We start from the raw sequence: 22,176 nt of genomic DNA, 5'->3' as shown, positions 1-22,176 counted from the left end.
GCCGACCTGCTGTGGGAAAACAGCAATTTTCCAGATTGGCCGCTGTAATTATTAGTCTCAGACAACCATGGCTGTTGTAACGCTTCCTGTCTCCGCTGCACCTTTACCTGACCTCACCTTTCCTGCAAAACTGTTTATCCGTGTGGAAAGACGGAGTGTTTCTGCTGTTTTTACAAAGGTCAGGGCAAAAAAAACAATGTTGGAAAGGCACAAAAATCTGTCCTCCTTAGCTCCTCATTGGAGGAACTGGTTTAAAAGGCCAAACCGGGCCAGTAATAATTGGAATAGTCTTAGAGTAGGTCCATATCACACCTCACACACTCTCAGGAGACCTCACGGCTGCATGTGTGGGCACAAGGGAAGGAAAAGAAAAAAGCAGGACAAGCGCATGTTTTTCTGTTTTATTTTAAGTGTGAATCTTTATGTGGGAGAGAGGGAAAAAAAGAGACGTGTGGATGCAAGTGTGAAGGTGTGTGTGTGTGTGTGTGTGTGTGTGTGTGTGAAGGTGAGCAAGGGACAGCGAGTGAATAAGAGTGTCCAGGGCACGCAACAGTGCTGTCATCTCCTGTTAGGAGCCCTTTCTTTGGGTAAAGACACAAGTGAATTGAGGCCAACCGCCGCCGTGTTTGTCAGCGTGTGTGTGCGGTGGAGGGTGTTTGCCGCCGTTTCGTCTCACCTTGTGTCTCAGGTGGGACGTGGGAATGAGATAGCGGCTCTCAGGGGGGCTGCAGACAAGCAGATGGAGAATAAATCAATAAGGAAGTAGCAAAGCAAGAAAATAAGGGGGGGGGGGGGGGAAGAGAGAGGGAGGGAAAACAATTTGGGTGCGGCTGTGAAATCCCTCTTGTATTTTGTGGTCATACTAGACTTCATATTAGAGTAGTGTACGGCCATTTTGAGGACAGTCAGTGGCTCGGTGACAGATCACGCAACACGGGGAGCACAATCACACTGTGGTGGCTGCAAGTGGTAGCACAGGAGATAACTTTTAGATCTCTATGGATTAAAGGAACACAAGTGACAAGGATGACCTTTATTTAATTACCCCCATTTGGAAAGAACAGCCATTAAACACTCAAACATTAAAGTACTACAGACTTCACGTACAGTCTACAGGACTACACTACTATCTGCTCTTTAATGTTGTCCTGGCTCAACTTTTTGCGATGAACTAACAGAGCTGAAGGGATTTCAGCACCACTGTAAACTTCAGATCTGACTGTCAGTATCTGTCTGACTTATAAGAAAAATCTTTTAATTTACGTTAAGATACATCTAAAACTTTATTTTACGTGATTTTAATTGTGTATACTGGCACAAAAAAAGAGAAAAAAACATTGGGAAAAGTTGTTTTTTTGGTCTGGTAATTGTTAAACTTGCATTGAATTATTGTTTTCCTCCACTTGGAGGCAGTAGAAATGATATGGAAGCATCCTTTTAAAATTAATTAATATGCTTGCAGACGGTTGCATACATTTGCTGAGTGGTCAAGAGCTCGACTCCAGATGAGTGATAATCTAAGTCCAGTATGCACTCTTTTAGCTCTGCGTTGGTCTCCACCAACTCCTGAGGGAAATATATGGCTCTTTAGCTGCTACATTTTCCATTGTGCTCACCAGCTAGCTGCTAACTTTGCCTGTCTGCTGTTCATTGCAGGACAATGGGTCTATTTGTTTGGCTTTTGAACTGGTGAGTAGTGAGAGTGATCCAAAAACAAAAATCAAAACAATGACCTGAAAGACAACAAACCGCTTTGTAAAACATAGTCACGTGATCATTCTCTGGGGGTTTCTCTGGAGTTTCCCCCTACGAGCAACACTTTTACATTGCACAGTTATTTGCTCTGAATTGATTATCAGTTTCAATATGCTGTATGACACCAACTTGACGAATTATGGTCAGTTTATGTCACAAAGAGGTACTCAACCTATAAACAATGTGCAAAATCTTCTGTGGCTCTAGATGACCTTTGTTGAGTCCGAAGAAATAACCCTGTTGATGTCATCGGGGCCTGAAGACTACAAATTGGTGACAGGAATGATAAACATTGCATTGCCATGCCCCTTTTGTAGCAAAATTACCAAAATGCATCCCCCTTCTGCTATCCACAGTAGCAGGGAGAGTGTACCGGAGCAGAGAGGTCGTTTAGTTGGAAAGTTCTGGTCTGCCCGACTCATCGATCCATTATCTGACTGAGGTTTGTGTAAGTTAGAATCTATAGCCCCAACAATGGCTCTGAAACCAGAAGGACCAATCGTCAGTTCGTTAGTCATGGCTGAATGAAATGATCCATCCACACTGTTAAAAATCAATCGCCTACTGGTAATAGTACTGGGCTTTCATGTGTGCTGGTTTGTGTTGTGTTGGAAAAAAGCTTGATTTTGATAAATAACCCTCATTGACCTAACTTTTGGGGTGTCTGACTTTGCTTTGTTTATTTTTTTGCCATACATCATTTGATTCAGGAGAACCTTAACTTTCAGTATGGCTCATTTAAAGTCCCAATTTTACATTTGCCTTGTCTGAGAATGGATGAATTCACTATCATTCTTATGTTTTTTACTGTGAACATCAGAAAGTTTAGTTTTTGAATTAATACGATGAACTTGGATGTGCTATTTCACACCACTCACACACCATAGTTGTTCAATTATTGTTGCATACTTCAAATAAAGTGGTGACATTTCACCAGAGAGCCAAAGGCAGGGAGGTTACTTTGGTTTTGTCAGAATATCTTGGAAATTATTTCCAATGCACGGCCTGTAAAAACTCATAAAAGAGGTGTGACTTCTACAGCCATGTCATTTCCTCAGAACAATCTCTCTTGGAATAACTTTCTAAATCACTTGCACATGGACAGATTATTTCAACTGGTGTCTGAGTTGACTTTATGAAGACATTTACAGCTAACTAGTAGATAGGTGAATCATTTACAGGTACATACATGTATTTCCAATGACTACAAGTTAATTTTTGTATATTTTGGCACCAGACCTACCTTAAGGATTTGTGGGATTATTTGGTGTCACTGCATCATTTATATTTTCTAACCACGGTTACCCAAATTCAAATTACCAGACTCCCTTTTTTGATACAGCAAAGCAAGCCCATAATGTTGAAGAAACAAGACCCAGACTGTGTGCAGAATGAGCCCAGCGTGAAATACCACTCCATCTCAGCAGAGACCTTTGATGTCTGATGTTCTTTAATGAAACATCTCGCTCACATCAGAGCACCCTATTAAATTCCACTCATACAGGGAGGCAGAGAAAGAGCGAAAGAGCGAGATTGAGAAAACCAGAGCAAAGGAGCGCTGACCTTTTGTGCGTGCGTGAGCAAAGGAGGGAATGACACATCAGTGACATCAAGCACATCGTGAAGATCAAGCAAAGGACATAAAAAGAAGCACGTTTCTAAAGGACTTTATTGAGCATTTTTCACAACATAAATCAGGTATTTACTCACGTCACAGCTTATGTGTTTGCTTAAATATGGAGAGCAAAGCAAGACCGAGCACAAACTAGTGCAACTGCAATTATATTCCACTTTTGCTGAGAAGCAACTGTGCAAAACTGTACTGTAGGTAGTCAAATATCAAAAATAAAAGGTAACATGTAACAAAAGGTGTAATGTGGAAGGTAGCTTACTAGGACGAAAGTTAAAGGGAATTCAAACATTCAATCAGGTTGAGATTGTATTCTCAGTCATAAATTGCTAAATCCTTTAGCCTTTCAAATGTGTTCGGTCATATCTGAAAACAGTCTTCACTTCTATTGTGTGTCTGTGTATGAAATTCAATGTGTGTGTGTGTGTGTGTGTGGGTACAATAGATGATTTAAAAGCAAACCGACTCTTTGAAAGAACATCATACTGTAATCTGACAAAAGTGCGCACTGAAGGTGAAACATTATAGACATCCAGAGTGCGTATTAACGGAGTCGGAGAGGATTAGAAGGAGAAGGACAGGCTTTTATGGTGTTAAAAGCTAAGGAGTGTGTGTCTACTTCTACTTCCTGCATGGTGAGGACCAGATGTTTTTTGCTGCCAAGTGAGGACATTCTGGCCGGTCCTCACTTTTCAACAGACCTTCAAAGGGCTGCTTGATGGTTCAGACTTGGTTTAAGGGTAAGGGTTCGGGATGGGTTAGGTATTTAGTTTTGATGGTCATCGTTAGGGTAAGGGTCTAGGGAGTGCACGGTGTCAATGAGCGTCCTCACAAAGATACAATTACAAGAATGTGTGTGTGTGTGCCTGTCTTTGCTCATCTATAGGTGCTTGTGTTAACAGTGTGTTGGCTGCAGTGAGAGAGCATCTGCAAAATGGCAGTCATGAGGCTAATTGTGATGGAGCCAACTCATCACATTGGCACCTTCACAAACACATTAACACACACACTCACACACACGATTGCACGTCTCTGAAGGGATTGTGGAAAACAACCATAACCCTACACACACGGACAATTTTTCCAAACGTACTAATGTGTAAATGTTATGCAGAGGCAGCAAAAGAAACCTGTAGCAAGAGTTAAAACCGCTCCTTGGACGGTCCACCTTGAACTAGGTCTAAAAGGAGCTAATGAGGCTGATTTCAGAGGCGCAAAATCTCTAATTAAGTTAAGAATGTATAAATCTGGCTTATCCCAGGTGATGATTGAACTGTCGGTAGTTTGTAGCCAGAGGAGCAGAGCTCAGAGCCACAGGTGCAGTGCAGCAGTGCTGAGACACACCAAATCACTTAGCAACCACTTTGCCTTATTACCCAGAATCCACCGGGGCCCTGTTAGTGTATTAGCAGGGTATTCAGCTCTTTTCATTAGTGCCCCTGGCTCATATCTGCTTCACCTGGGTCACAGATGAAATATTTTTTCTCTTGATGGTGAGGCCCTGGCAAGTCCTTTCAGGTTATCAGTGCACTTCACAACCATTTTTTTTCCCCCTTCATCCTTCTCACAAAGCAGTATCTCCTTGACTGCCTCTCTGCTACATAAGGAGGAATGCTATTAGCGTTCTCCTTCATGGCAACGTTGAAAACCTTCAGTCAATTGTCGCAGCTGAGTCCGGCTCAGTCCGGTTCAGCTACCGTTTCATCTGTGTGAACACCCAGACTGGGTGAGATCCACTGAGCTTCTACATCTACATTTTCCATGAGGTTTGAATGTGGCAGCACTTGCACTAGCAGCTGTAGCATATCATATTTGAGATTAGTTAAAGTTGTATGAAGCAGTTTTTATACATGTGAGCTCCAAATGGAAAGGAGCAGATAAGTGAATTTCACAGACTTTCAGTAACAAATACTAAGATGCAACTTCTCTTTAGACTTTCAGTTTTTCCGCCTCTTAGTGGCTGGTGATGAGAGTTTTTTCAGTGACAGCCCATCACTTCTCGTGCATAGAGAGGAACTCCTGCAAGTTCCATTTAAACGGATACACTACAAAGGGGCTGGAACGCCAGCGTTTGGGATGTACACTGATGTAACTCGTGCATTTTTCCAGGAAATCCTGCCAAGTGCATCTCGCTTTTTTGCTGTCCAGCAGCTAAATGTCCCGTCCAGCTCTCAGTCCGCTGACTAGTGTGTGCTTGGCTCCAGGGCCCACAGTGTACAAGGGTCTTCAAACACACACTGCTGCTGCTGCTGCTGCTGCTCCTGCTCCTCGATACCGCGGGCAAACAGCCGGATCAACTGGCACTGGACACTGCAGAGAGGAAGAGTACACACACAGAGAGAGACACACAAAACGCATCATTTAGCCTGAATAACAAACCATCAACTTAATGACTGTGCTCATTTCAATGAGACTTTACTGTCCATGTGGCAGATGTAAAAGCAACGGAACGGCACCCCTGTGTGCCGACTTGACGCCCGAACTTGAAAGTGAGACAATCTTTGTGGTTAGTAAAGTATAAAGACCTTTAAAGAGAGACTTAAAACAGATGTTATAATCCAGATGGGGCTGACGCACTTTGACGACACGGATAACAGATCCTGATGAATTCAAGGTAGAAGTATACGGACAGAGAAAGAAACAGCGTAACAGGAAAGAGGCTATTATCTTACACTGTTTTTCTATAGCCGCAATTACTGTCTGTGCCTTTGTCTGCTAAATGACACCTGTATTTTTCACTGGAACAAGACTTCACCTGCAGTTACTATAATGGAGGAGCATAATAACAGTATGAAGGGTTATTTCCAATGCTAATCATACATTAAACTAGAAAAAAACATACTAAACCACACATATAATACCTCTAAGATCAAAGTAGCACTAGGGCTATAATTATGCGAGTTTAAACTGACACTGGCACTGGCATGTGCATTTCTCACTTTCAAAGCAAAACTCTTCACTCTTCCCTTCTTCCTCTCCTACTTTCTTTTCCGTTTCGCTTGGGCTATTACCATTAATTATACGGGCAGCACTCTGGCCGGCTCACTCCAAGAACGATTAGCGGAGAGAGGAAGAGGCAATAAAAGGACGGACTTCTGCTTTAATTAAAGGGGAGTAGCCTTTTAACATGGGGAGGGCCGTTAAATTAGCAACATTACAGCGCCATGCATCATTGGCAAAGTACAATGGAGCATGAAATAAATGATGCGTCAAGCAGTGCCACACCGGCTGTATAGAGATCTGATAGCGGGGGAAGCTGAAGTGTGGACAGGGGTGGAATAATGAGCGGGGCTAATTCCACCGAGTTGCCAAGAACGTCCAGCAGGGACCAGTGAAAGAGCCTCCTGACCAGAGACTGTTGGTCACTGGCAGCGCTAATGGCACTGCTGCTCTCATTTCTGTCCGACTAAGGTAAGAGAGCTGCTTTACTGACAGCTTGCTTTTCCTTTACTTTGACAATCTACCGACCCTTTATAATAATATTTTAAAGTTTAAAAACTGTATCATGCCTGTTTTAGTTGAGACTGTGTGTAACACGAATACGAGACAACAAACATGCTAGCAGCTCTGTGAGGCTACTAGCTTAAATAACTAGAACTACAAACAAACAAAAAATACTTCTAAAGACCGAGAGACAAATATTTTTTGATTATTCAATGTAATAGAAATTAAAAGATACATTTTCGGCGAAGTAATTGGAAAGACTACACACCCATCAACTTCACAAGTGAAGTCCTATATAATGCTCACCAAAACCATGGAAACCTTCTCAAGCCCATCCCATAGATTAGCTTTTTCTGTGCCGAGGTGGCGGCTATGTTGGTGTTGGTGATGTATATTGAGCGAGACGGTGTAGTTCACTGAGTTGATTCACACATAACTAAATGGTATTTCACTTTCTTTACAACAAACTGCAACTTTCTTGACTTGCAAAATTATCTTTTAAATTAACAAACATCACATGAGGGCCCCTTCAGTTGGCAGAGCAGGAATCCCACGCACAGAGGCTTTGTCCAGGGTTCGAGTCTGACCGGTGGCCCTGTTTCCTGTGACCTGTAATAAGGTCCCATGGGTCACACCGGAGGGGTGTACAGTGACTTTATAAAGCGACACGTCTAGCGCGGCTAAAACTATTAAGTGTGAGTTTAACTTCAGTGCACTGTGAATGCAGAACATGATTTTTTTTCTATTTAGGCTGAATAGTCATGAACATTTTAAAGCAATTTAAAGAGGAGATTATTTCTGTAATACCTAGAAAAAGAACAGTCTTTACTGTGAATACCAGCACCGCGGTGATGCAATACGCAGAAGCCCTTCATGTATTTCAATGCTTTTCCCATTATACAGCTTCTGCAATATTACGTGCACCAATTCAAAGCCATTTACCAGCCTTCATTTATGCTGAGAGTGATCCTGCCCGTCTTCACTGCCTCAGAAAGTTACACTTTCCTCACAGGCTTCATAAAATGCAAAATAAGCTGGCGCATTGGAAAAGCGATTGAACTATGGCTGCCTTCAGCAGTCAAAACGATCAGGGCTACAACTTTAAAACGCTGTATACATATATGTGTCTAAAACACTCATTACAACGCATTATATTGTCCAAATTATTTCAGATGTGTTTTATTGCACCCCAGTTTGACTTTCTTTATTTCTAAAAGGACGTGGAAAAGGACTAAGTTGCTTGAAATAACCACCACAGTGAGTTTGCAGCTGTATTGTACATTCACTGGCAATTCCATTACCTGACTTGGATGGCAACGTAAGGCAGGAGCTCCCCGTCGCAGGTCCAGCTGCTGTGGGCGGTGCTGTAGTCGCAGGTTGTTTGGGCGGAGCATATGGGACTGAAGCCTGTCTTCTTTGGGCTCTCGCTCAGGTCTTCCAATGAAGCTAGTTCATGGTGCCGCGGCTGGAAACGAAACTTCCTTACCCGGTGGACCTCCACAAACGAGTGGTCAAACTGGGGAGGGAAGCAGAGATGGATGAGAAACAGATGAAAGAAGAGGAGGAGGAGAGATGGACGGACGGACGGATGGATAACGGAACAGATGTGCCCACAGATGGTGCGGAGGTTAAGACCGTCACTCTCCAGAATCACTTGAAGATTTGAAAATGAGCAGCACAGCAGGATGAGAGGGAACGCAGGAGTCCATCTTTGTTTAGCTTCACCAAATTAGATGTTGTGAGGAAGTGTTGTTTGAAGAGTCTTTTTCAAGTTCTTTCCAAGTGTGCTTTAATCAGAGGGTCAAAAGAAATTAACAAACATTATACAGAACACAAATACAGACAGACTGAATGCTGACGATGAAAGCTAACTTTTAGTGCCTCAGCAAGAGAGGAAATCATTCATCATCAAAAGTTGTTGTCTGGACCACCAATAGAACCGACCAATATGGCGCTAGCATGGCTAAGAAATTCAAAACCAAACTAGAATGGCCCTCAGTAGAGCGCACACCTCCACAGTCCCCTTTAAAGGAGCAATATGTTAAAATTTTAGTGGAAAATGCTCAAAACTTCACTGAAATTATCAACAGAACGTGAAGAAATAAGCAGTTTTTATATTATGATGTCTATGTTATTGTGCTGCAGAGGTTTTCTACATAAGTTAGCATGCTAACCAGCTAGCCTCAGGCATGCCGGTCCTAAAATCCTACCAGTGGTGTAAACATTGGTGTAAACAAACGCTGGAGGCTAACTGACTAAGTGGCCAACAGCAGCTACAGTTAGCAGCAGTTAGCGGTTACTCCGGTTTGTTTTCAGTATGAATTTGACGGGTGGCCAATTCTTACATATTGCACCTTTAATTCAATATCAAACTCAATAGCTCTGTATCACACTCAATCCAGATCCGCACCATCAATTAGTGGGGTCTATTCTGGGCTGAGACCCATCCCCCATCCAAGTTTTGTGAAAATCTGTTCAGTAGTTTTTGTGTAATCCTGCTGACAAACCAACCAACCAACAAACAGATAACTGGCAGATATAATAATGCATCAAGAATCAACTGTCACCAAAATCAGTCTTTGGTGTTTAATTTGACAATGGCTTGACTCGGGTTCCCTCAAGACTCAGGCTCCCTTTTAGAAACAACATGAACTTCTTGAGCATTTCACATCTCAAATTTTATAAACAAAACACCACTCACTGAAAATGAGCAGTGGCATATTTCATATAAGATATGATGATTTTATTGTGTGATAAAACAATCCCAGGCATGTAATTCTTTTTTTGGTTTACAGGCTCCTGGGTGAGTGAGGTAAAAAGTTAATTTCTCCTCCGTTCTCATTTAATGGACTCCTGCTGATTTCATAATGAAAAGCAAAACTACACAGAGGGTTATTCTTTCTTTCCATTTACACAAAAGAAAGCAGAAAACGGCAAACAGCAGATCAAATGCGAAATAAAAGGGAGGGAGAGAAGAGGTCAGATAAAATGGAGGTGCATAAAAACTACAGTATGTAAACTGCAGAGGAGTGATGGGGAGAAGAAAGAGAGAGATGAAAAGAAATTATATTGTCAAAATCTCCTTTCATCTCACTCAGTGTCGCGGAAAGGTTCAGCTCTGTCCGGCACACTACTTTCTTCAACTTCACGGGGTGCCACTTTCCCTCTTTCCCCTTCCCGTTTCTTCTCCTCTTTTTCCTTTTACCCCCCTTTCTCTCTTCCTCCTCTCCATTTCTTGCCCTCTCTCATCCCAAAAGCCGAGTGACAGCCATTTATTTCGCATCAGACCCACTTTATGACTGCAGCCGCTTTGCATTCATGCTGGATGGTCTGCCTAAAAGGCTTTCTGACAAGGCCATGAATACGCTTAGCGGCTTCTCACTCCTTGTTTCTCTCCGCTTGGCTGGACAGTGATGCTGATATTAAGTGAACTCCGATGCAAAGTCCCTCTCACCCTACTCATACGACTGCTTGTCTACCTTTATGTGTTGCAAGTAAAGCAGCCGAGACAGCCTCAAGCTAGAGACGCACCACATTATGTCTTGTCAGCACGAAGTCTGAGGTCATAAGACAACGGTTAATGAGATATCTTTTGTTTTTTCTCCGTTAGGGAGATCTGACCGAAGGCAAGACAAGAATTATGGTAAAGACCCACTGGAGGCAAAGTTCGTTTCAAAGTGAATCAATTTGCAAGGCATTGTGGGATGCCAGGCAAAGCGAGACTGGTCATTGACAGAAAAAATTACAAAAGCTTGCTATTGAGCAAACGACTCGCTAGCTCTCTGAAGCGCTGCCACACCTACAACGACGGCGATGTGTGGCGTCACTTTACGTGACACCGTCGACTTCTGGTTTCACACTGGACACGAACAGCACTCCTGAGTAAGTCCTGTGCTTGTTTAACCTGACCATCCATCACTGACCTCCTCCCTAAGCTGACTTTGATGCTTCATGCCACATTACCTGACTTCCACCTTGGCTGCTGTGATATTCACTACGGCCACTAGAGGTCAGCGCCTAACAAGAAAGATAAAAATGGGTCGTAATAAGCTGCTTTCACTGTCGACCATTATGGTCATCTTTCGATGAGGACCGGCCGGTACTGCACTACTAAACATGTTATTATAAGCATGTTAGCATGCTGTTGTTAAGCAGTTATTACGTTTACCATGTTCACCATCAACTGTTGCTAACTGGCACTATTCAGAAAGCACAGCTGAGGATGATGATAATATTCTGCAGTGCTTTGGGAGGGAAAGCTATGAAGATACAGCATGTAGAAGTCAGAAACAGCTGTGCAAGATGTCATTGGTAATGGTAATCCATCTAATAGTTGTTGAGACTTAACACTGAACATCCCTGAAATCCAAACTGTACACCAAGATCCTCCTGGCGGTTCTCAGTGTTTAGATTTTAGTCTATTGTGGAAATTCTCTGTCATAAGACCGTATTTCAGGCCTCTCCGCATTAGCATCACCAGGGAATGTTGGTAATTAGATTTTGCCCACACATAAGGTAATTTCATTCAGTCATCTGGATGTGAAATACTGTATTGAGAGCGTGGCATTCCGGGGACACGCTTCATGTCACACAGGGCAGCAAAATCTTTTTCCTCGAGTTGCTAAATTTCACAGTAATTGCAGCCGCTTCTGCACCGTCTTTCTATCTTTCTTCCTCTTGGAATTAAACCGTTTGCATTTTCTGCTGCTCGATCCTATTAATATTAAAGCTGGAAATAGATCATTTCTTAATCTGATCGAGTCTTATTACAAGGGTAATATCCGTCCATGTAATCGGAACACTGGGTGAACAAGTCAAAACGTTGATCTCGGAGTTAAAGCTCACCTCAGGATGTCAGGGTTAGCTCAAAACCCAGTTTGCAATGTTATCAAGGCAGCTACTGTGGATGAAATTACTTACAAGATCCTTCTAAATGGGATAAACTTCCCGAGGTCCTTCCTGAGGTAATAAATACTAATCACCAGACTTCCCCTGGCAATACTTGTGCTATCCTGAGAGGGCATTAGTCTGCTATCAGCCTGTTCTCCCATACAGCATATACCTGATGCAGCGATTATCAGTGCCTCTCTGGACCTGGGTGGAGGTTATTTATGATACGTGGGAAGGCACAAGGGCTGAGGCATTTGAACTAAAGTGAACCATAGTTGGGAAATTGAGCCGAGTCAGCAAATGGAGGTGCTAGCGCAGCAAGTGGGGAAACTTCTGCCTTCTGCTCGCTCGTTTACAGACTTAACACCCTCTCAATTTATCTGCGCACACATCGAACAGCTCCTGATGTTGAGTGCTGAATTCTGCTGCCAAGTGATTGACGGGAGGCTTATACGGGGAAGGATGCAGCTGTCTTAAAAGTTTTGCTGTATTTTGGAGATGCCTTCACTCTTTGAAAGGGATGTTTTTCTCATCCCTGCTGCATCCAAATCACATCAGTTTCCCCAGCTCATTTCGATTCTGAAATGCACCGTACGGGGTGACTCAGACTGTTTATGCACACTTACTTTAGAGGTAAAAGAAACATAAATTGAGTAGTGTCTTGGTAATACCTTGGAAAGTGCTCTGAAGTTAAATCATACACAGAGACGCTAAAGATGACACACACACCAACTCCCTCAGTCCTACCTGGTCGTCCTTGTTGGTGTGTCGAAGGAGGTGCCTGAAGAAGTCCAGACGGGAGCACTTCCTGACCAGGATGAGGTCTGTGGTGCCGTCAGCGAGGTGAGCCGAGGGCGACAGGCCTTTAGGACTGCGAGGACACGCGCAGCTCATGCTGGCCGCGTTAATGGCGATAAACTTCCCACGGATCACGCTCCAACCACGGCTGCCATCTGAAACAGACGAGTCAAGAGCCACACGTACACTTTATTTAGATGTTATGGAATACAGAAGTTGAAAAAAGAAAGATGTGGGTGTCCCAGAGGGTCCCTGGCATAAGAAGGAACTATTTATTTTCACTATTAATCCAACTATAAGTAACACATTGACATAATATTTGACTATTTTGGTCTTGGGTTTTTTTTCACTTTCTATAAAATAACATTTCTAAACAAAAATCTTATCAAATGAGCGTCCCTGGTCTAATTTAGGGCACTGAAGGGGTTTTTGAAGTGAGAAAGTTTGAGAAGCACTGCCTTAAATCTTTAAAAACTTATAGGTATGTGTATGTGCATACAGTAGATATATGTTATGGATACTCTGTATGTGTGTATGTATCTACATCACCATACTAACTTGTGTAATCATTTTTATGATAAGTAGCAGTACTAGCTTATTAGTTGTGTTTGTTTTGTTTTGTTTTGGTCTTTCGCTTGTTGTTTTCCCCCATTATTTTTTCTGTTTCTTCTTCACTATTAAGCTAAAAATATTGTAAGAATGCTTTAACTATAAACAACATTAGATGTAATATGGAGTAAATGTCTGTAAGAACTTGCATCGGTATAATAAAGTCTAAAAAAATCTTTCAAAACTCTGTGTAGTTTGCACTACTTTATATTTGTTTGCCAGACTTTAAATGCATTGTTCTCCGCTGCACAACTGAACCAGACAGAAGAGGTAAAAGTTTGCATACTTGAAGCAGATGAAGTGGGGGCTCCTCGTCGGCAGAACTCACTTTTATTCAAGTATACTCTGAGTAGAATCCAATTTGGCACGTTCAAGCAGCTAAAATGTCGAGTTTGCAAGCAAAACAAAGTGCTGCGCAATCACACGCAATCACCTGCAATTATTGTGTGACTGCTTCTCTTTTTCAACGTGCTGTTCGGACCGTTTCTTCTTCTTCTCCTTCCACCGCAGTGTTAACTCTCCTCTATCTGACATTGACACTTTTAAGTGAACAGACCTCGAGCTGCAGTGAACGTACTGTTCTGTAATTTAATTGCCGCGCTGCATTCGGCGGCACTTCCACAGCAGAAAACTGCAGCACGTTTAATTTTGTTTGGAGTATTCTGCCAGCTTTGAGCTCCTTACTTGTTCAAGGCAGATAAGGAGTGTGAGCTGAACGTTCTTATTCCCTTCAGCTTTTTTTTTTTTTCTCCACGAGTGCTGATGTTAGACTGAAACAAAAAATCTGTGTGCTGCCCGGAATTTTGTTTCTGATATGATACTGTGTATTCTGCGAGTCCTTAAGGTTAAGTTCCCAGCCTGTTACACGACAGCAGTGACGCTGATGAGGGTCCATTAACACCCAGATGTCTTGGCAGAAATTCTCAGAGCAGCTTTACCCTGATGATTGAGCTAAGACAGATACTCTGATGCTGAAAGCAACGTGTGTTACCCTTGTCGGAGAGCTGGGTATCTTGTGTTTTTTAAAACGCAATTAAGCTCGGCTAGAGAGGGGTTCACAATATCTAAAGAGGAGGTCATATAGATAGAAGAGTGATTGGATTAACCTGAAGTTTGCTTGTTATGATTAAATGCGCACGGGGTCTGCGAATCTCAAACGACAGACGCGATGGTTGCACTTCACAAACCACCGCTCTGTTCCCCGGAGATTAGCGACTGTTTACAAGTGACGGTGTATCAAAGACACAGCATCACCCGCGGGACTGACAGCGCCTGTCACCGGGGTGATAGTCGTGTGGAGTAAGCTGCAAACAAAAGTGATCAGAGGCGTCCAAACCTCGGAGGGAAAATTATGTGATCTCGGGAAGCAAAACGATTCATTACCTTTCCCCCTCATTTCGCAAAACAAACTTAACAGAGGTGATGACGCGAACCAATGATAACCAGCCCGCTGAGGCTACATAAAACAACAATATTCTAATTGGGAAGCAGTGATTAAAGCTAAAAAAAGAAGAAAAAAAATATAATCAAAAACGACAACAAATCCAACTGTGGACTGTAGGCTCTGCATTTAGGAGAACGTTTCCAAATGAGTATTTGCTTTACGGAAGAGAGAGGCTGGCTCATTTGCAAAGAGAGAGAGAGTGTGTCGTGCCTCATTGATTTAGCAGTTGTCTGAGATTTCCCTCGCCAGGAAAGGAAAAAAGGAAAAACAAAAAAAACTAAAAACAAACGGCTGCACTGGCGTGAGGCAAACCCCCTGTCAGAGCCGGCAGAGCCAAATTTCCTCCTGATTAGTGGGAGTCTGTCACACACAGTACGCACACACCAACGGGTTACCGCTCGCGCCCGCACTCGCACATACACACACGCTCCATAGGAAGCACCAGATAGCTGAGATAGAAAATCTTGAGTTTAATATCACAACGCTAATTAGAGAGGAAAAAACACACATAACAAGCATGCACCAGCACACACACAGGAGTCAGTATTTCATCTGCCTCCAGAGGTTTGTGCTGCTGAGAGGACTGCAGATAATGAAGTGTGTGTGTGTGTGTGTGTGTGTGTGTGTGGGGTCTTGGGGGACCAATGGGGGGGAGAAGGAGGCGACGCCGTGCTACTCTAGGCTGAGTGGACAGACACCGTTCTCGTCGGAGGGGGGCGATGTGTAATCCCATCAAGCAGATGCGGGGGTGGATGCTGGAGATTTGGGAATCGATAGACAGAAAAAAAAAAAATAGAGGCTACGGCGAGGAGTTGTGCGGCGTCACCAAAATCAGTTTATATTTTCTCGTCAATAACTCATCAAGAATCTCATCAAGAATTTTGCCATGCTGCGGGAGAAAAACAAACCCCGACAGAAAATGGAGATAAAGTGAAATCCGAAAAGGAGGCGATGACGGTGTTATTTACACCGAGGTACTGCCGAATGCAAATCTCCCCTGATTTGTGTGCAACTTCAAGGGAGAAGAGAGCCGGTGTGGGATTGTCTCATCTCCCTTTGTTGTGTTTTTTTTTTTTTTTGGTGTCTACACTCTTTAGAAAAGGTTATTCTCACCCACCTCTGAAGTCTAGAAACGGTTTTAAAATAGACAAACAAGCAGATAACGAGGCAGAGGAATGAGAGGTAAGCTTTTTTCCGTGTTGATTAATTTGACATATTTCGAGCAATAACCCCAAACTCCTACCTTCATCCGACTTTTCCTTCTCCTCTGACATCTCCCACTGGTTCTTGTCCTTTGATGAGGGCCTGTGCTGACAGACGCAGCATCTGAAACAACAGCGTAACCTTGTTTTACAATCATTAGCCATCAGTGTTGCTGTGACATTCATGGTTTCAACGAGCCTAAATAATTCATTAGGCCCAACAAAGTGTGGTCCGTTTGAAAATGACTGAAATATTAGTAGCTGTAGGTGGGGAAGCTCTATGAAAGCTCTTTTGTAGCACGGTAATATTGCTTTTTATGGCAAAAATAAGTTGTCAGGAAACGTGGCGTTTTGCAGATTAATGGTTTTTCAGCTCCTTTCAGCCCCCCATAATGAATGCACACGTCTGCGCCCAGCATCTCAAAAACCAAAGCACTTAGTCAAACGCTTTTTTGGAAAACACTGAATAGGCTCTCAGTCCGCAATAAATCAGACGGGCTTCCTGACAACGTAAACTACCCCATTTAAGCTCTGGCAGGTGCAGCGCGCCTGTTGCAGCGCATCAGATAAGTTAGCACATTGTAAAATAGCGCCGAGGAGCCGTAGAAAATGGATATCTGTGATGCTTTATTTACCCGGATCGGCACTGCAGCTTGTCCCTGGGGGTCCCCGTGTTGTTCTCAGCAGGCAGGAAAGAGATGGCGCCTTCATAGTAGTTGTGGCTCAGAAAGGTTTTTACCCCTGGAAGACAAAAACGCACAGTGTGGGCCACAGAAAGCATGCCAATGCCTTCTATTTGTTGTGTTTAATTTAACTCTAATTACACCTGACAAGACAATTAAGAGGAAAAATTCTTAAAGCGACACAGACGTAATTGGAATGCTCTTCTTTTTCTCTAGAGACTGTCGGGGGTTTAACTGGGTGCAAAAAAATTTCAAACAAAGTTTCGAGATAATGTTATAGCACAGATAACACACAGTGGTGTTTAAAGCCCAGGGGCCTCACTTAGCAGCGATGCGTGCTGTAGCTCTGTGCTTTAACCATGTTCATTTCTACACAAACAGCAGAATTGGTGGTACACAAATAGAGCTGCGGGTAGAACAATCCTTAGATTGCAGACACACAAACAGCACGTAAACTAGTTTTTGTAATAAAATTACATCTGTGAGGTCTTGTGTTTTCTGTCTTAGCAGCAGCAAGTGTCAGGAATTCAGATGAGGGGCGATTCTCTTTGCCTGAGGTGTGCGGAGCTGTCAGGATTAGAATCAAACCACCCTCCAATCCATCAAATTAAGGTAATTTAATGTTATTTAATCATTTTAAATTTCAAAGTTTCCTATGTAGTGGGGAATTTACTAAAGTTTATAAAAAATCTTATTGGACAGCAGACAGTGAAACATAGCCTATTTACTATTGTTAACTGAAAAAAATATCACTTTAATACCTTGTGTTGCATTGAACATTCAAATTCAAGCACTTTCAATGACTCATGTCTATATTCAAGAACTTCTAAGGCCTTGATTCTTTTCACTGAAATTCACAAACTTTCAGTGATTTAAAGGACCCGTATGAACTGTGTACGCAGCATCTTAACTTTTTTGGAACTGGGGTTGTAAAACTTGTTCTCCACGTGCTTTAATAAACAACATCTCAGGTATTTAGTGAAGAACTATTCCCATGCGTGCAGTTGATCCCAGTTTAATTTAGCCATGTTTCATACTTAGATAATAAGGCGGATGTGCGGTGGGCAGAGGAATCTTGGTGGTGTTACTCCCACTGAATCCACAAGCTTGAGTTTCTGTGTTAGATTTATATCTTTAATCCTCCAAAGTCTGGCCCCAGAGCAGGACCAGCAAGCTCAGGGATAAACTGCATGTTACCTCACATTAAAATAAACCACTGAGATCAGGGAGCTCAGAGGTCAGCGAGCCAATGGTTGAAAAAAAAAAAAGGGGTTATGTCTGTAGGTAGGCTTAGCCTGAAGAGTCAGTCGAGTTTAGAAGAGGAGAGCCCTCATACCTGACAGGTCATATCTGGCCGGACCCAGCCATCTCTTCCTCTCGCTGTCTGTCAGTACATCACCATAGAAACCGTAGCCAAGCAACGAGACGGAGTATCTGAGAAAGACGTCGTTGTGGTGAACCGAACACACGTCCATCGGCTGGGAATCACCTGGTGAGATACGCCCAGTCGAGATGTGAGAAGTCACTTCCTGCTTTGTTACCACAACATACACGTGAACATGAACATGGAACGAACAATCAACGGTGGTAACTTCCTCAGCAACACTGTGAGAGCAGCTCAGAGGATTCAAACAATGACTCGGACTTACCCACAATGATGTGTAAAGCAGAAGTAACTGGATCATTGGTTCCCACTGTGGCAAAACAGATACAATCAGTGGACCCTGTTGGAAGAGACACAGGTCGATGGTCAGCCCTTTTAGTCTCAGTACAGGCACATTGAAGACACTGATATAAAAAATGACTTTTTACATCCAAATTTTTATCACATATACACTATTTTCACAAGATATGCATATATATGCATATATATAGACATATGCACCCATATCCCAATATCCCTAAATAATTTTGAGTGGTGTATATGTAGTCCTATGCATATATGCATGTGCATGGATTTGTAATGAAAGTCAAATGCAATGTGTCGCATTATATATCCTCAACATCCCCAACTCATTTTGAGTAGTGTATTTAGTTTTTTCCTGACGTGTAGAAAGTTTGAGATGTTGCCGTCCCTCTGCGGTAGCAATATAAAAGTAATTGTGGTATAAACTCTAAAACCCAAATCTGACCCAGATACGCAGAATGACAAACAAAGACACCAGTTTTCATCTGGAAGGTGTCAGTTTTCCAAAAACAACAGCTTAAGACGACAGAATAACTTGAGAGATCACATAACAGTTTGAAAACTTCCTGGAAAACATGTTTGCCAAAACCTGCAGTCACACAGGGATCCAGACACAAACAAGACTAAGGCCGTGCTCACACGCGCAGAAAAAAAGGACACTTTTGGAAACACTGAAAGAGACAAACATGTTCGTCAATATCAAATGTGAACTCGAAGCATGCGTTAAGATATCGGAGTATTTGTGTTTGTACATTGATGAAATGGATGTTACATTGTCTATATCTAGAAAGACGCAAATGGTTATTGATAACACAATGATGGAAAAGAGACAATGTTTGAATAAAAACTGCATTAGCGCCAAAAAAGTTAATTTAGCAGCAACTGAGTTTGTTTGTTTTAAAACCCTGTTTCCAAAAATACCTGTGTACTGTATGTGTGGACTAGGCCAAACAGTCTACAGCCATGCTAACAGCTCTGCGACATGGAATGAAGTGCTGCTTTGAGCTAAATGCTATCATAAGCATGCTTAAATGCTCAACGTGCGACCTCAACGCTCTCAAGTGCCTCGTCTCAGTGCCTCTCCACTAACATAAACAAACCACGGGCTTCCAGCACAACACAGACTTTCCATAGAGCCCCTTTAAAAGCACGACGGGTTAGTGGCAGTTATCATGTCATTAACTGGAGACATTACACTCACATAGACTGCTTGGCAACCATGAGTGACATGAAACACAAAGCTTCGGGTCAGTGCAGTTTCCCTACAAAGGACTGTTCAACTGTGTCATAGTTGTGATTCATTCCTTGAATCTGAAGTCTTCTTACAATACCGGTTCTAACTCCATTGCTGCAGACAGGAAGACAATCAGATGCTTGAATTAATCTCACGCCTTTGTCAAATTACTGACTTTAAATCGATAAATAAAAGAGTGGAGTTTGGTTCGTTCAACCAGAGAAATGTGTGCAGTCCGTCTGATAAAACATCACATTTATATTAATATGAGTTCCTTTTTTTATTGGGCTTATTACCGACAGAGAAATCGTGGATGGAGTCATTAATATTTTTATCATAAGTAAGATATGCAGTGTGTCTTTAAAGTTTTATGCGTTGCCGTCTACAGCAGTCAGATCAGACTGTGCAGGCGTGTTGACTCTGTCGGCAGGTAAAGCCGTAAAACGGATGTTTAAATCTTTTATTCATAGTTGAAATCAGACATAAAAGATTTGGATCCATGGTAGAGTTACAAGTCTTTCAAAGCTGCAACCAAGTAAGAAGAATCCAGTTGAATGATTTTATTAGGTGGAAGTAAGGAGACGTTTCAGTCATAAAGTTAACTAATCGGGTAGCTCCAGGCTCCCGGGCTATCATCAGCTCTCTTCAGCCAACAAATGAAGTGTAAGAGGCATCCCCTGCCTTGGGAGAAATGTTGAGTTTGATATTAAATCTTTCAACTTGAGAGGTAATAAGGCTCTATCTCTCTTTCTGTGCCACATGGCATAATTTTCAGACCTATCTGCCCCACTTTGATCATCTTCAAGTGGTGAAATGGACCGGCTGCCGCTGATAGAAGACAGAGCGAGCGAGGGAGGGAGGACAGAGGAGAGTGAAATCCTACTAGTGATGTTTTGAGGTGGTTCACAGAAGCGTGACAGCGGAGATCAGGCTTGTCATTCAGCGGTGGACACACAGATGAGTATGACGATGAGCTTCCTCTCTCTGACTTGCTCCTGCGCGTTCTATGAATATCACTTATCCGGGCTTTGCTTCCTCTGAGCTTCATAATCACATCCGAACACTTGCACCCAATTGCTCTCGACGGCAATGAACTACCTGCTATTTTTGCAGAGCGTTAAAAAAAAAAAAACGCCGACATATGCCATTTGACTCTTCTAAAGCTACCCAGTAAAAGCCAACTGACTTTGAATGGATTTAAGTGGCGCACACAGATGTTCAATGATGTTCAGTCCTCAGATGTTCAATGTTTTATTCCCCTTAAGTTACTCAACCGCATTAGCCTGTTGGCATATTCAGAGGAGAGAGCACAGACTGTCACGAGGCGCATCCTCAGCGGGAAAAGGCCCAGTTTTTATCAGTGCTTTCCTCTTCGTCACTAAGATCATCTTGGCACTGATATCGTCTTTATCTCAGGGACAACAATGGAGTCTAGACGCTTTTCAGAGCTCCCCCCGAAAAGGATATTCTTTTCTGTTTGAATTGTTCAGCACATGAATGTATTTATAGCTGCACTTGTGACAGTATCTTTGCGGACCTCATTTTTTTCATCAACTAATCTATCTAAATCAATCTCATCAATATAAACTGTCAATGTGTCAGGGTGAGCCTGACATTCCTTTTCAGACCATAATAGCTAAAACCATTATAACAGCGACGTGTCAGAGAACATTTGCGTGTGTGACAGCTCGGTGACGAGGCCATAAATGAGTTCATGACTCTAAATCTGAACCTTGGCAGTGAGGACTTTGATATCTTAATATGACATTACCATAAGCTTGACAGTGATATTGATGGTTACAATGATGAAATCATAAATTACACCCTGGCGGCAAAGATACACTCGGAAGCAGAGATCTACATCTCAGCAGATCATGTGCCAGGATGTAGGAGACACTTTTACATTATCACCATTATTTGAGACATTACTTTTGAAAATAAAAGTCACACACTGTTTCACAATGGATGAATGACTGACATGAGTAATTTAGGGGTACTTTAAGTCTTTCTTAGAGAGTTGACAGAAGAAAGATGACAGAAAAGAGGGGAATTGAGATGGGAAATGACACGCAACAAAGGTCCCATGCCTGGACTTAAATTGTAGTTTATGGTCAGTGCCTCGGTTTTTTCAGACTTCCCTACTCTGTCTTTGGCTCTCAGCCCCTAGCGCCCAGCCATTCCTACGAATGTAAATCTTAATAAACTGGTTAAAAATATATACTTTTATTTTTAAACTAGAATTACTGCCTCGCGTTTGTTAGGCTCCGCACACCAGTCAAGTTGCTGTTTTTGACCAATGGCGCTGAATAATGGGCAGCACATTTTGAGCTGGATGGACAGACGGATGGACATAAAAAGGCTATCTTCTGAAAACAGGTGGGTACTGTAGTTTTTCACAAATGTTCATCAAACAGCTGTGAAAAGTGTATTTGTTGGGGACTATTTTCAGCAGCGGATTAATACACATTAGGTGCTTTAGTATTTATGGCACCAGGACATCGTGTACGGGGGATCTACTTAAATAAACTACAATGCCCACGTTCATTATTGTGAAGGAAGATTGTGATTTCTGACTATTTTGATAATCATTAATCGTTTAAGTAATTTTTCAAGATAAAATGTCAAATATTTGCTGGTTCCAACTTCTTAAATGTGCGGATTTGTTGCTTTTCTTTGTCATTTATGATGGTTATTAAAGAGTCTTTAGGTTTTTTGGACTGTTGCTTGGACAAAATGAACAATTTGAAGACATCGCTTTTGCCTCGTTGCTACTATTCCCACAAAGATAGAACATTTATTG

At 42.4% G+C, this 22,176-nt stretch overlaps 1 protein-coding gene across 1 annotated transcript in view; it reads right to left on the bottom strand.

The window, feature by feature from the left end:
- Positions 1-3,406: 3,406 nt before the first annotated feature.
- Positions 3,407-22,176, bottom strand: part of cerk (ceramide kinase) — a 42,914-nt gene continuing 24,144 nt past the window's right edge. Inside the window, exons 7-13 of the mRNA XM_084345180.1 lie at positions 18,105-18,179; positions 17,792-17,944; positions 16,408-16,513; positions 15,814-15,896; positions 12,467-12,672; positions 8,131-8,345; positions 3,407-5,695 (exon numbers count right to left, since the gene is read on the bottom strand). Of these exons, the coding sequence (XP_084201306.1) occupies positions 5,569-5,695; positions 8,131-8,345; positions 12,467-12,672; positions 15,814-15,896; positions 16,408-16,513; positions 17,792-17,944; positions 18,105-18,179 (965 nt within the window). The 3' untranslated portion in view covers positions 3,407-5,568. The remainder of the gene's footprint in view (positions 5,696-8,130; positions 8,346-12,466; positions 12,673-15,813; positions 15,897-16,407; positions 16,514-17,791; positions 17,945-18,104; positions 18,180-22,176) is intronic.

This window comes from Pagrus pagrus (genome assembly GCF_965226575.1).
Source record: "Pagrus pagrus genome assembly, chromosome: 23".
In the NCBI taxonomy this organism is placed as follows: Eukaryota; Metazoa; Chordata; class Actinopteri; order Spariformes; family Sparidae; genus Pagrus; species Pagrus pagrus.
Note: the sequence above shows the minus strand (reverse complement) of the source record. Positions and strands in the feature narration are given on the sequence as shown.